This window comes from Myxocyprinus asiaticus, chromosome 26, assembly GCF_019703515.2.
Source record: "Myxocyprinus asiaticus isolate MX2 ecotype Aquarium Trade chromosome 26, UBuf_Myxa_2, whole genome shotgun sequence".
NCBI classification, from domain to species: Eukaryota; Metazoa; Chordata; class Actinopteri; order Cypriniformes; family Catostomidae; genus Myxocyprinus; species Myxocyprinus asiaticus.
The window spans coordinates 34,882,642-34,897,270 of record NC_059369.1 but is presented as its reverse complement, the minus strand read 5'-3'; the positions used below and the strand labels follow the sequence as shown (position 1 = coordinate 34,897,270).

Below are 14,629 nucleotides of genomic sequence, written 5' to 3'. Positions count from 1 at the left end.
CATATAGTGTGAGTGAACTTGCGGTTATTAAATTTGTAGCTTGCGCCTAGCTATATATTAGCAACTGGCTTGTTATCCAGAAAAAAAAAAAACAAGCATATTATTGTTGTAGGCTAGTAGCTGGCTGGCTCAATCAAATTAGTCTAGCCTTACTTTAAAATTAGCCTCAACAAGACAAGGTATGTACTGATCTGTAATGATCAGTGGCCCCATGGCCATATATAATATAATATATACAGTGTGTGTGTGTGTGTGTGTGTGTGTGTGTGTATATAATGTTATTTTTTGGCTATGTATCTATGGTGTTGATGACAGTTTTTTAAATATTCAGGGTTCTTTTCAAAGTTCTTTGTTATCTGTTCATTTTAATAGACCAGTTTGGTATTGAAAAAGTATGTAAACACTTTATTAAGAGAAAAACAATAAAGTTTATCATTTGTAATGTAATACTGTAATGTAATGTAACACCGTGATAATACCGTATACCGTGATAAAAGCTTCATCCATTATCGTGATGTGAAAATTTGATACCGTCAAATGCCTAAATTAAAGTGAATGGTGATTGAGACCAACATTCTGCCTAACATCTTTTGTGTTCCACAGAAGAAAAAAGGTCATAAGGGCAAGGAACAACATGATAATATTTTCACTTTAAGCAGGTTAGATGATACAGCTGTTTTTATATAAAGTGCACAAAAAAATGTTAAGGACAATTACGTTGGCTTTTGGGTATCAACTAAAGGATAAAACATCTGATCTTTACCAGCTGCATTTGCACCAACATGTATCTCATTCTGTCTGCCTACAGACAGACCTTTCAGTTCTCTCTGTGTGAGCAGAATGCAAAGAAAGGAGGCAGTATTTTTTGCATCCAAAGCCATGGAGCAATAAGCACAACTCCAACACATTATTGGTGCAGAGACAGTAAAATAAAGATTCTAAATGAGCCTTTCTTGAATTAAAAATAAGTTTGCATCAATTTGTGTGCAATACAACAAAGATGAAAAGGGTTTATGGTTTTCTTCTTGGCCCTGAATCTTTTTTTCCATCACCTCTTAAATGAGGGCCATGGAGAGATTTCAATAAAACTTCAACGGCAGTCCTTGAGGTCAAATATGTGGGTTAACGGCTGGATTATCACAAAGCTCCCACTTGCTTGGCATCACCATCAAGGATGAAATAATCATGCCTTTGTGTCCCTTTGAAATTTCAGAGGTGTGAAAGGCTCCTTTGATGAGCTATGACGCCAGTTTCTGAGGTTTGCCTTCTGTGCTCTAAACTGTTGAACCTGCATTTGGCTTGTTAGCATTACTCTACAACACCCTCCTCCTCCATTCAAGGGTTGTGAAAATGCTACCATATTCCCCCTACTGCCAAACCCCATTGCCCCAAGACAGACATGTTTGACCACAGTCAATGTCCTTGGTTGACCTGAAAGCACAATTAAGTTCAGAGGAGGTGGGATTGTTATGGAAGAGCGGTGGTGCACCCCTGATGAACTCTTGCAATGGTTCAATGGCATCTTAGCTGCCTCAAAATGAATATAAAAAGCAGCACAAGTAATTTCCTGCTGTGTAATGGCTTTAAAACACCAGCCAATATGCCTTTGACTTTTCAGGATAATCAGGAATTCCTTTCATGGCTTGAAGGATCAACACTTCCTGTGCAAGTCTAGAGAAATATCTGAGTTTTGAATGATGGGCTATTTAGTACTGTTGTGTTGTTAAAGTGAAGTCAAAATAAAAATCTCACAGAGCCTATAAACAATAGGAATTCCATTATAGATCCTGCATGTTCCTTTAGGAAAATAAGCCCAAGAGGATTATTTTATTCCATTTAAAAAATAAAGAGGCATTTTTAGTGCCAGTATAGTAACACTTTTTCAAGATCACTGATTAATATATATTCAATAGTTTAACCACAAATATATCACATTAACTAAACAGAAGTACTCAAATCACTTTAATCGTACACAACAAATATGTTAACCTTAAAAATGTGCTTCATGTGGTAACATCTAAATTAACTGGTTTGAATCAGTTCATTAATATTATGTATCATCACCGAATCTACCTTAATATATTAGGTTATGACAACAAAATTCATTTCAGGGGTTAGATCAGGTAGAAATAGCTCTTTAGGGTAACAAGTGCACTTTTTAGTGTACAATAGCTTAACTAAATTCAAAATTGACTTTTGAGATGACTTCAAATAACACTCTTACCCTTTTAAATCTATCTGTATCCGTGATGAGTTGGTCTGATGTCTCTGTGATTGGCTCATGAGTTGAACAGGATGACTGTGATCATGAGAGGTGTGATGGGGCCGATGAGAGGACATCTGATCACTGACTGATGATGAGTTTACGACCGCGAATGCAAGAATGGTTATTAACAGACTTCCGGACTTGCAAAATGACAACCTCCGTAGCTCTGACATCCTTATTCCGATCGAAGTGAATTAAAATCGATAAGTTGTCCAAGTGGTTTTGCAATGGCAATAAGATAAAAATCCTACTGCAGAGTGATCCGTCAATGCAGATGGCCGTCATTCATTGTAACGGTGTCCTCTCCGACATCTCAGCTCTGATTTTGACTGTGTACACACGCGCTGCTGTTGATTCGGGACCGCGAGGACTGAGTGACATGAATGAAAGAGGTGAGTGAAAAATTTTGAGCCAATCAGAAAAAGTTCTGTCTTGCAACCTGGAGACAGCCAATCAAAGCTCATACTGGATGAGCGTGCGGCCATAATTAGCATATACGCTAAGAAACATTTGTGGTAAGAGTAAATACAACCACTGTTTTATTTCTACCTTTTTAATTATCTTTATTTTATTTATATAAATCACTCGCCTCCCTTTTTTATTTCATTTTATTGTATTTTTCTGGCTTTTTTTGTGTGTGCCTTTGTTTTGTTTTTAAAGATAAAATAGCCCATAAAATGGCAAGGTATATATATATATATATATATATATATATATATATATATATATATATATATATATATGAATAAATGATAATAAAGATCCGTGTTATATGAGATGCACAATTACCAATGCTAATGTACTGTAAAATCATAATGTTTATCAGTTATTTATTTATTTATTTTAATTTATCTTAAAGTTTGGTAGTTTGTGGAAATATTGTGCAAAGTCAAAATAACAATTCTTCCAAAATCATAATAAATAAATAAATAATATATATATATATATATTATACACACACACACACACACACACACACACACACACACACACACACACACTGATCAGCCACAACAATAAAACCACTGACAGGTGGAGTGGACAACATTTATTATCTCATTACAACTGGACCATGGAGCAATGGAAGAAGGTGGCCTGATCTGATGAATCTCATTTTCTTTTAGATCATGTGGATGGCCGGGTGCGTGTGCGTCATTTACCTGGTGAAGAGATGGCAGCAGGATGCACTATGGGAAGAAGACAGGCAGGTGGAGGCAGTGTGATGCTCAATGTTCTGCTGGGAAACCTTGGGTCCTGGCATTCATGTGGATGTTACTTTGACACCTACCAACTACCTAAAGATTGTTGCAGACCACGTACACCCCTTCATGGCAACAATATTCCCTAATGGTAGTGACCTATTTCAGCAGGATAATGCACCCTGCCACACTGCAAAAATTGTTCAGGAGTGGTTTGATCAACATGACAAAGAGCTCATAGGTGTTGGTGTTGACTTAACCTCCAAATTCCCCAGTTCTCAATCTGACTGAGCATCTATGGGATGTGCCAGACCAACAAGTCCAATCCATGGAGCCCCCACCTTACAACTTACAGGACCTAAAGGATCTGCTGCTAACGTCTTGGTGCCAGATACCACAGGACACCTTCAGAGGTCTTGTGGTCTCGACGGGTCAGAGCTGTTTTGGCAGCACGAGGGAGACGTACACGATATTAGGCAGGTGGTTTTAATGTTGTGGCTGATCGGTGTGTGTGTGTGTATATAGATATACTGATATTTACTTATGGATTTACCATGCATCACCTATATTTTCTGTGTGCAAACACACTTCTTTTGAGACACTTTGTGATGTTGCATCATATTCACTAGATGGCACTAACAATCAGAGTGCGTTTCACTTCACAGAACAGGAATCTATACTGTAAAAAGTGGAAAACAGCAATTGTTCACTTAAAGAGATATTTCTACATGACCTAACCCTGAGCATTGTTTTTAGTGTAACCCAATGTATTCAGGTTGATTCAGTGATGTTAAATAACATTTTTTACTTGAATAAAACCATTAAATTATGATGGTACCACACTAAGCACATTTTAGGTTACTACCATTTTTTGCAGTGTACACTCTTACTGTAAAAAAATAAGGGTTCTTCAATTCAGCAAAGAAAATGTATAAGGTTAAAATGTAAACCTTTTTTCTGTATAAGGTTCTCAAGGTTAGCTAAATGGTTCTTTGCTGATTACTGTAAAAACTGTTGATGTTACATTATTATATAGATTTATCAAATCAGTGTATTTCTTTCTGGTTTCTTGAAAGCATCAACACATAGATGGTTTTCTAAAGAACTAGAGAATAAAATAACATCTAAGAGCGCAAAACAAGATCTCTCCGAATGCCACATGCTACCGTAGATCTTTTGGGAAGTGTGCTGTGACTTCTGAAGGTGAAGTTAATGCTTGCTTTCAGTGTAGAAAGCATAAACCCTGTAGACCAGGCTGTGCATTAACATCAGAGGCTTTCCTCTGATAAAGACTGACACAAACGTAATTACATAAGGCCTCAGAGAGTGTGGGTTAGAGAGGGAATGAGGTTTCAAAATGGTTTGAAACGTTATAATGGGCAATTACAGAATTGTGGCCACTTTGCACTTACCTGGACACTTTTCTAATGAGGACTTGGGATATAATTAGAGGTCTGAGGTCAGTATTATGTAGGGGTCAGCAGAGAAGAAGACAAGGCCAGTGAGATAACAAAGACTTAAATGCTGCTACTAATGGTAAATTACAAATACATCCATCCAAACAAACGTGTACTTGATTTGTGATTAGTGATTTAAATATAAAATTAGATTAAAATAAGAGCTGCCGATCAATTAACATTTTTAATTCAATTAATTACATGATGTGCTGATTAACTGATCAAATGTATTGCATATCAATATGTACACAGAAATGCCCCCAAATTATATGATCATTAAAATAAGTCTAAATACAAAATAATATATAATGAATATTCAAATTCAGAGAATTCAAATACATTACACCATATACATACAGGATATTGCGGAAACAGATAAGCATTCAGACAAAACAAAAAGGCTTTAAAAGTCAAAATTTTGTTTGTTTTATTTCCATATTATTCAGTATAACCCTATTTTTGGCTTGCTTCCCTCTGCAATGCTTTTTAAAATTGTTGGTCAAGGTACTTATGCATCAGATGGATGCTTTTGGAGTTTTCTGGGTCTCTAGTCAGCGCTATGTTTTTCCATTTTTGGGTGACCTATTCCTTTTAGAAATTATGATGGACTAATATCCTATCTCTAACACACACGACAGTTTTTAAAATTGTTCTCTCCCTCTGTGTGTCTATCTCCTACATCAGCTGCTGTAATGAGAGCTGACTGTGAGCTCTCTGCTCTTCAGGGGTAGTTCATTGGTATGCAGCTCTCTAAGCACACTAGCCTTAGGCTAAAAAAATGTGCTTATGATGCCAATTACAGAGATAAAGACAGGGAGAGGAAGCACAGCTCATACTTTAGATAGACGTCAGATGTCAGAGATAACTTATTTATATATGCAATATTTGACCGTTGCACTATGTAGATATTAATGTAGTAGTGCAACACCAGTGTGGCTTAGTGATAACAAATGATGTTGCTGCTACATTATGCTGTATTATGTAACTGCATTATCTCATTGAGAAAATGAGTTTTACACATTCTGGAGAAAATGTATGTGTAGTGCTTGTCTGTCAAAACTCACTGGCACAATCTTGAAGTTCGCCTGAGAACTTTTTCAGAATTTACTAAGTCATTGCTTAAATGACTGTTGTCGTTGCTAGGGTTTCTGGGTAGTTTCTAGGAAACTAGATTGTTGCTATAGTTCCAGTGGTGTACAGCACAGTGGTTGCTTGTGCATTTGCTAGACGGTTGCTCTATAAAGTGTATATCAGTGGTTCTCAACTGGTTTTGCTTTGGGACCCAGATTTTACAATGGAAATCAAGTGGTGACCCACCATAGTAAAAATGAAACCTGTATATAATGTATCCTGGGTCACATTTCCTTTTATCTTCCATAGCTTGTTCATGATTTTCAAGAATAAAGGCATGCATCAGATGACATTATTTTTGTTGATGAGGTCAACAACAAAAGCTAGAGAAAGTTTTCTCTCCCCCCTTTTAAAAATTGAAGATCAGATTTATTTATATGAGCCCATTATTATCCCATTTGTTTCCTAATTTAAAACATAATTCAAACAGAACATACATATTACACAGGAGGAAAGGCTCCTCATTACCATGGTTAGGTCAATGAAACTAGTTTAATAGTAATAATAATAATAAATTATAGTATTTATGAAAAAAGTACTAGCCGAAACACATTTTGAAACTTTAACTACAATTGCCAATGTTGAAATAAAAATGAGGTCTAATAGATTTTACCAATAGATTATTTCATATGAAACTATTAACATTTTGTGAAAATATAACAGTTACTTTGACTCAGGTAAAATCATGAAACAATTTTGTAAAGGTGATGATGTGTAGTGAATTTTCTTTTTTAGCGCATAGCTCTTTTATAGTTGTTCTTTTCCTCCTCAGTGCTGTTTGGCATGTCGGGGCTGCCTACTGTCTGAGAGGTTTGACTTGACTTCCTCCGTAACACTTTAAACTAGAAAAGTTTCACTGTAACTGAAATGGGTCTTGAGATCTGCGCAGGCAATATCGAGGGAAGCCCAGTTGTTGCGCGTGTGCGCCAGAGTGCAGAGCAGATCATTAGCGCGAGCTGGTTCGGTTACGCTTGCGCGAAAGCTTTAAATGGACCGCGAAAATACCGCAGTGCATTACTCTATGTTCACAGCTCTGTTCTTTATAGGCGTGAGGCTAATGAGCTAAGTACATTATATTTACAGCTCTCTAGATTCACTTATTGCACATTTAATAATTCCGAATATGCTTGGATGCTAAAAGTACTACCCAAATCTAAAGTAACCTCATAACACCAGCTTTTTTTGGAGAAAAGAGTGGTTGTGAGCATTTCTCTGCTTTAAAAGGCCATTGTCAACTCAACAACAAACAAAAAGTCTTCCTTCAGTGTTCCATCAAAATAAAAGTTTCCTCCAAAATAAAGACTTAAGGGTTTAACCGGACAAAGCAATGCCACATGCAAGTTAAGAAATTATTACATAAATATGGTATTGTTTTATAATAATAATAATAATAATAATAATAATAATAATTTTTATTATTATTCTCTCTCCAAAAAATGTTGGGTTCCAAAAATAATCATAATAATCATACCGCATTTTAAATCACAATCATAAAATTTTTCAAAGTAATTGCAATTACATTTTTTGTCCAGATCATTTAGGTGCAAGTAATATAGAGGACGAAACCTGCAAAAATAATAAATACACAAATAAGTAAGTAAATAAATAAATACACATATTCATGCATAAATAAATATATAAATAATTACATGTATGAGGAGATATACAAATAATTAAATAAATACATAAATAAATGCACCCATAAATGCAAAAATAATACAATATTAAACAAACAAATGGCTGGGAAATGCAAAAAAAAGTTGAAGAAAATGCTACATTGAGAGTTGATTTTTAATTCTATATTTCTTTAATCATTAATATATTTCCCTATGTAGTTCTGTATTTATTTTTGCTTTGCGCAACATGCTAATGTGAGAATGTAAACACCCGTTCAGGCAGCACAGTCAAACTATCGAGTGATCCATATCAAATGTAGCTGCAAAATGCTCCAAATCGTCTATGCATGCATCCGCTCTGAAGAGCATAACCAGCAGATAGTGTAGTTAACCCAAAGATCTGATATAAAAATAAAACAAAATGAAGCAATTATTTATACCTAACCCTGCATTTTACCATGTGTCTGCACACTCATACAAAATGTCTCCTGAATTCTGATGTAAATGAATGTTTGTTTATTCTCCCTCCTCCTCTTTTCTGAATGTGCTTTTCATAGCTCAGTCACAAAGGAATCAGCCTGCTGTCGCATTTAGCTTCAGGGAACTTCTTGGTTCAGTAAGAAAGGAAAAGGCCTTCAGGCAGTGCATGATGCATGTGCTTCTATACATGTGTGACTGATTTGATTGCCCATGTGTTATGTAGGGTTTTCACATAGGAATAAGTTAAAAAGTATACTTCACTCAAAAATGAAAATTCTGTCATAATTTACTCACACTTTTGTTGTTTGAAACCCCTTTGACTTTCTTTCAAGAACATAAATGGAGATGTTAGGCAGAATGTTATAGGCAGACAGCCTCAGTGTTAAAGAGAGAGACAAACAGAGGAAAACTGATTATTATATAAAAATGAAAATGCCTTTTTGTTGATGCGGGCAAGTCATGCAACCTGTCCATGTTGACATCTGAGTGAGTCAATAAATCAGTGATTTAGCTGATTTAATAAATAAGTTGTTCATGGCCGAAACAATAAAATGAATGGTAAGTATTTTATAGTGTTTTAGGCATACACTAAAGTGAAGTGAAAATGATTGGAGTAAACAACGAAAGCATGGTGAACAGTATTTAAAATACATAAACTTACTGTAAAATGTTACCATGATAATAGTACATTGTCATTGTTAAGCCAAGGCTCTGTTCTGATGTGCTTTTACCATAAGTTAGTATAAAGTATTCACTCTTGATTGATGTATTATGTGAAGAGAAAAGCTTGTGACTCTTGTATATTCAAAACATAGAGCTCTTATGTGGAAGGAAGTGGATATTGTACAGGTATATATGTATGCATACATACAAATCTGTTAAAGAGCACCTATTATGGTTTTTCAAATATTACCTTGTAGTGTGTTATATAGCTGTTTGTAAATGTAAAAAAGTCTGCAAAGTTTCAAAAATCAAAGTGCACAAAATATGGATTTATTGACACCCAAATGAAAGAATCGATTCTGACCACCTGAAACGAGTCGTTAGTAATTCCAGACTTACTTCCTGTACTAACCTACGTAATTTGGTAACAAAAAACCCGCCTCTGGTCTGTTTACATGTACAGCCAGTGCAGGCTGTTAGCCTGTTAGCCTCTGCTAACCGGTTAACACATTATTGTCAAACTACATACAAACTTACCACTGAGAAATGTCCTGTTCTCGTCGTGCTTGCGATGGTGGTTTGGGTTGATCTTCCGATGTATCACTATCGGACTCGTGCTCAAATTGGTAAGGTAAAACAGACATTTTTCAGACGGAGCTGAAACTCGGATATAGTAGTGGGCGTTTACTTTCCGACAGACCAATCACAACAGACTGGGACATCTGACCAATCAGAGCAGAGTAGGCTCTCTGAAAGGAGGAGTTTAGGATGAATTCTTTAGAACGGATCATTGAAGGAGTCATTTTTGACACTGGGAAAAAAAGGGTAATGCAGAAATTTAAATTATGAGCAAATTAAAGTGTTTTTTGACCTTGGATGCATGTAAATCTATTGTATGAGACCTTTAAAACAAAATTAGGCACGTTTAAAAACCATAATAGGTGCACTTTAAAAGAAGAAGAGAACAGAGAGACAGTGTCAATAATTTACAGTTTTTGCAAAGAGTGCTGTAAGCACGACCCTTCTGTACCTGGTTGTGTAACGACAAGTAGTGCCAAGGAATGATCTCTCCTAGACTGTGCCAGGAGTGTTTGGGTTGATATAGTGGCAAGATGCTCAGTTTAGACCAATAAACACAAGTTTTTTTGCATCCCATGGATCCACTGTTTTACAGAATGAAGCTGTTTCTAACTACAGTCATGTTTTCTTGGATGTTCAGGAAAAGGGCAAATCAAACAGTCTGTCTCAAAATGACAGTTCCCCTGCTGAAATATTTACAAGTGCCTTTATATTTTAAAGATTTTGGTCTCTGGCTGACAATCTTACACAGCTCTGAAAGATAAGGGGCTATGAGAATACGAGACTGTCCTGTTCCAATCCTCATACATTCACAGTTTGAATTCAGTAATACCCCAAAACTATTGCTGATAGTGAAACAGAAGTGTTTTGTGATCTTAACCTTTATGAATAAGCCAGTAATTCAATTCAAACTGAATTCAAACCACGACAATTTAGTGTGTTAAATAAAACCAGAAGAATATGCATTATTTAAATGTAATATAATATGATTTTGGAATATCTAATGGAATTAGCTTTTACACCCTTTTTAAACTGGAAAGTGCCCATCTTTATTCAGTTGTAATTGCATGCGAACAATCGGAGAGCACATCATTTAAAATGTCTCATTTTGAGTTTCACAGAAGAAAGAAAGTCTCATGTAAAATTACATGAGGTGAGTCAATAATAACAGAATGTTTGGGTGAAGAACAATGCATTTAAAATAACCCTTTTTTTACACATCATAAAATAATACCATTACTGGTATAATATAATATATAATAATGTTACACACAACATAATAGAATAATACGTATCTGAAAACGGTAACTTCTACAATCAAATAGTGTGTGTTGGGAAATGCAACTGTCCGTGAGGACAGCAGATGGCTTTATGTTTGCAGCAGGCATTCCAGCTCTCGGTGGTGCCTGCTCACTCGCTCTCCTCTACCACTTCCTTTACTGACGTCTATCTTCGTCATCATCTGAGCCGAATGAACAAATGGGAGAGAGGGAAATCTCTTTTTTAGACCTTCAGACATGATGTTGGGGATACAGTATTTCATTTACTTCTGCTGTGGTGCCACAGAACAAAATATATCAGGGTGCTTAACTCAGAGAATAAAAACCGATCACTTTTGCCAACTGCTTCAATTCCAAGCGGATTCCCTTTATATGATTATACTGCCATCATCTTAAGATTTAAGCAGCTATGTTTGAAAATTCAACATAAGGGTGACGTGTTTAATTTCTGTACCACTATCATCAACAAACAAAGTTGCAAAAATAATGATTGTATTCAAAGAAGTTTCCAGAACTCCTTGGGATGCTCAAACAAATGGAGCACAGAGCCACAGTGTTTACACTTTTCAAAGGAATCAATCACTTGCAGTTGTCTCTGTATATTATAATGGAAATTGAGAAAGTGTTTATACACATTACTTTTAAAATAATAAAAAACACAGTACATAAATAAGATATGGGATGTTGGATTATTGAAATACAGTCAATGAAATCAACACATACTTATTACAAACACTGGCTACATATTCTTAAACTGTTATCTTTACTTTCAAAACTTTGCAGAGGCTAGGATCCAATTTTAAACAGTCTAAAATATTCATTATGATGTTATAAAAGCATGTTTGTAACTCTGTCTTATTTCATATAATTCCAGCTGACACCTCTCATCCTTTACAGAATGTCAAACCAATTTTTTTTTTTTTTTACAAAACTATTACAGCACTATATTTCCTCAGTTTAAAGTTTGTTAGTTGCAAATAAAAGCACACTGAGTAAAACATGTACATTGAGATCATACTCATTATGAGTGTGACAGCAACAAAAGAGTCCACCAATTGTCAATGTGCCTTAACTTTTAAAGTAAACATTCCCACTTTTTCTTTGGCTGAGAACAAGTCACCAAAGATACAGTCGGCAACGCGTCATATCCGGAGGTGTGGCTTAGCGTAAGCGAAGCCTTGTTACCATAGTTACTCATACATTCCTATAAGGAAAAAGGGGAGAAATATCCAACAAATTTGGCTATTTTAACAACGAAAAATCTGACAAAAAGCTGTTGTTTTTTGCTCCACAAACAATGCCAAAAAACTCAAAAGTGATTTTTTTATTGCCCGCCAGCTGACAGAAATAGAAGCCTAAGGAAGAGCACTGTGGCTGCAGTCGACCATATGCTGGACACGTGCTTTAATGTATTGGGAAACATCTGAGCGGATTCAAGACTTAATTGATTATCATATCATCACAACACTCCAGCTCCAGCAGAGAGATAATGATGAGTAGAAAACAAGACAAGATACATGAGAAAACTTGATATGATCGAAGTTCAGCTCTGCTTATTGTTTTTCATGCTTTAATCAATCAACCATTTCTAAGAGGATGTATTTCTCGGTAAGGTCTGTTTGGTGAAGTGTTTAGTAAATGGGGTTTCTGATAAAAGTTGTTGTGAAATTTGAGCTATATTACCTGTACAGTAATTTCATTAATCATCAATCATATTAAAAGGTATAAATAAAAATGTTTTAAGATACCAATTGAATGACAAAATATTAACGTGACTTCTGTCTTGGGGTGGCCTGGCGCTGCCAAGAAACTACTTTATGGCTCAACAGCTCGCAGCCGCAGTGCTCTTTTTTTGGGCATATATTTCTGTCAGTTAGCGGGCAATAAAAAATCAGTTTCTGTTTTTTTGGCATTGTTTGAAGTGCAAAAAAACTAGATAACAGCTTTTCGTAATGTTTGTCATTGTTAAAATAGCCAAATCTATCGGATATTTCTCCCTGTATTCCTCATAGGAGTGTATGAGTAACTATGGTAACAGCACTTTGCTTTCCCCCATGAGTGGACAGGGGCTCCTTGCTGACTGTATCTATTGTTGCATTCTGCTCTGTTGTGCTTTTAGAATTCGGAATAAAGCAATAATAAATAAATCCAAATAAATTTCTCTCTATTTTCTCTGCATGCTCCAAAGCTGATTTCAGTGCCTTTACATCTGGAACCTTATGTTGCTTCGTTCTGGACCCAGAACTGGGCTGTGGCCACATTACAGGTCAGCTGTAAGTGAAATTCACACACATCTGAAATAGCATATAATACTCATACGAAATCAGAGAACATGCAATTATGTTCAAGACTATACAAAATGAACAGATAAATACTTCAAAATGTAATGATGATAAACAAATTATTTATAACGGTGTTACCTTTTGTACTAAACTGAACATAGAAGGTCTGAGTTTTTAAATTACTGGTTGCATTTTCTAGATGGGTTGAATAGGCCAGGCACTGTTTGATGTTTTTTTTTTTTTTTTTTTTTTTTTGGAAAATAAAAGTGATTCCAGTCTTTTTGCACATCTGATTTTCTCTGTATTATTGCCACTCCTTCAGTGCATCAGGAAGTCTTGTAATTTAGGATCTTAAAAAGTGGTATAGATGTAGACGAAGATGACTACCAGTAGGTTGAGCACGGTGCCAATAATCCCTAGTATTGCCAGAATCCTCTCCTCACGATCGTTCTCTGGCTCCTCCACGATGGCCCGGCACCTGTGATGATGGCCATGGGGGAGCATGTTTAATATCACTGATCCCCACCATCAGGGGGTGCTACGACTGCTATAGAGAGAGAGAGAGAGAGAGAGAGAGAGAGAGAGAGAGAGCACTGATTGAAGTAAACAAAGACATGTAAAACATACTAAAATAATTTAAGATTTTTAGATTATCTGAAGAAAAGTCATTGCAGTGCAAGGGTGTTTGCCTGTGGGTGGTTCCCATGCTGTGGCTATGCTTGTAAAAGTGTTATGAGTGGTTAGCTGCATTCCGATTTGCAGGGTCCCCATGCAGTGTTCATTGCTTCCTACTCACTGAGCACTGGATATCTCTTGAAGTTCACTTCACTTGACAGATTTTGTTTATTTGGAATATACTGCAACGTCATCAAACACAGATCATTTGCTGTGCCCTTCCAACTGAACATTTACCTTCAGTTTGGAATCTCACTTAAGACGGCTGAAAACTTCACAGTGTTTTCACAGGGCACTTTTGGTCGATTTGAACGTACCATTTCTTAGCACGTTGAGGTTACTAGGGTGTTCTGGGTGGTTGCAAGTAGGGTTGCACAGTATACCGGTGCTACGGTAGTATCGTGATACTAAAGCTTCGACGAGGTGTGCGATCAAACCGGTGTGTGTGTAATCTGCATTTGCGCTGCTTTTCACCAGAAGAGAGGGGCTGAAGCGGTTGTAATAATGAAACAGCTGGTCAAAACAACGTCTTTTCAATGCCACAATATCTTTATTTTTATGTTACCAACATTAAAATAATCACAGAAATAATGTAATAAAAGTTTAATGCCATTGCATTGAGTGTTTTGAAAGTTTTTTTGTTTTTTTGTTTTTTTACATCAAACTAAAAATGTATTAGGTAACAAGTTAGTCCATTTGACCCTTCTCCCAGTTCATCCATCACTTATTTTCACCACTTCCAGAGCAGCAAGTGGAATGGCTAGTTTCTAAGAACCACCTTTTCTATGACAAAGTGTGTTAAGAATGAACACACTATCGTGTGGTATCATGATACTACTTGGTATTGTGATATTTTAGCTGGTATAGTATCGTAAGATATGATCATGGTATCATGACAACCCTAGTTGCAAGGTAGTTGAGACTGGAGAGTGTTAAAAGAGAACACCCTTAAGTCTTTATGATATTCTTGTCCCTATGGCTCAGGCCCATCCATCAACGTA

The 14,629-nt window shown here is 36.1% G+C and overlaps 2 protein-coding genes across 7 annotated transcripts in view; one reads left to right on the top strand and one right to left on the bottom strand.

The window, feature by feature from the left end:
- Positions 1-2,581, bottom strand: part of LOC127417170 (latent-transforming growth factor beta-binding protein 4-like) — a 101,060-nt gene extending 98,479 nt beyond the window's left edge. For 3 of the 4 annotated variants that reach the window (XM_051656970.1, XM_051656972.1, XM_051656973.1), the window contains exon 1: positions 2,225-2,580. In XM_051656970.1, the coding sequence (XP_051512930.1) occupies positions 2,225-2,439 (215 nt within the window). In that variant the 5' untranslated portion in view covers positions 2,440-2,580. Of the gene's footprint in view, positions 1-2,224 lie in introns of all 4 variants that reach the window. The other variant, XM_051656969.1, reaches the window with a different exon arrangement.
- Positions 1-14,629, top strand: part of LOC127417191 (uncharacterized protein C14orf132-like) — a 90,451-nt gene that overhangs the window by 468 nt on the left and 75,354 nt on the right. The window contains exons 1-2 of one of the 3 annotated variants that reach the window (XM_051657023.1): positions 2,535-2,658; positions 3,391-4,362. The exons of 1 other annotated variant lie outside the window; for it this stretch is intronic. In XM_051657023.1, the coding sequence (XP_051512983.1) occupies positions 2,535-2,658; positions 3,391-3,614 (348 nt within the window). In that variant the 3' untranslated portion in view covers positions 3,615-4,362. Of the gene's footprint in view, positions 1-2,534; positions 2,659-3,390; positions 4,363-14,629 lie in introns of those variants that run through there. One more of the 3 variants, XM_051657024.1, reaches the window with a different exon arrangement.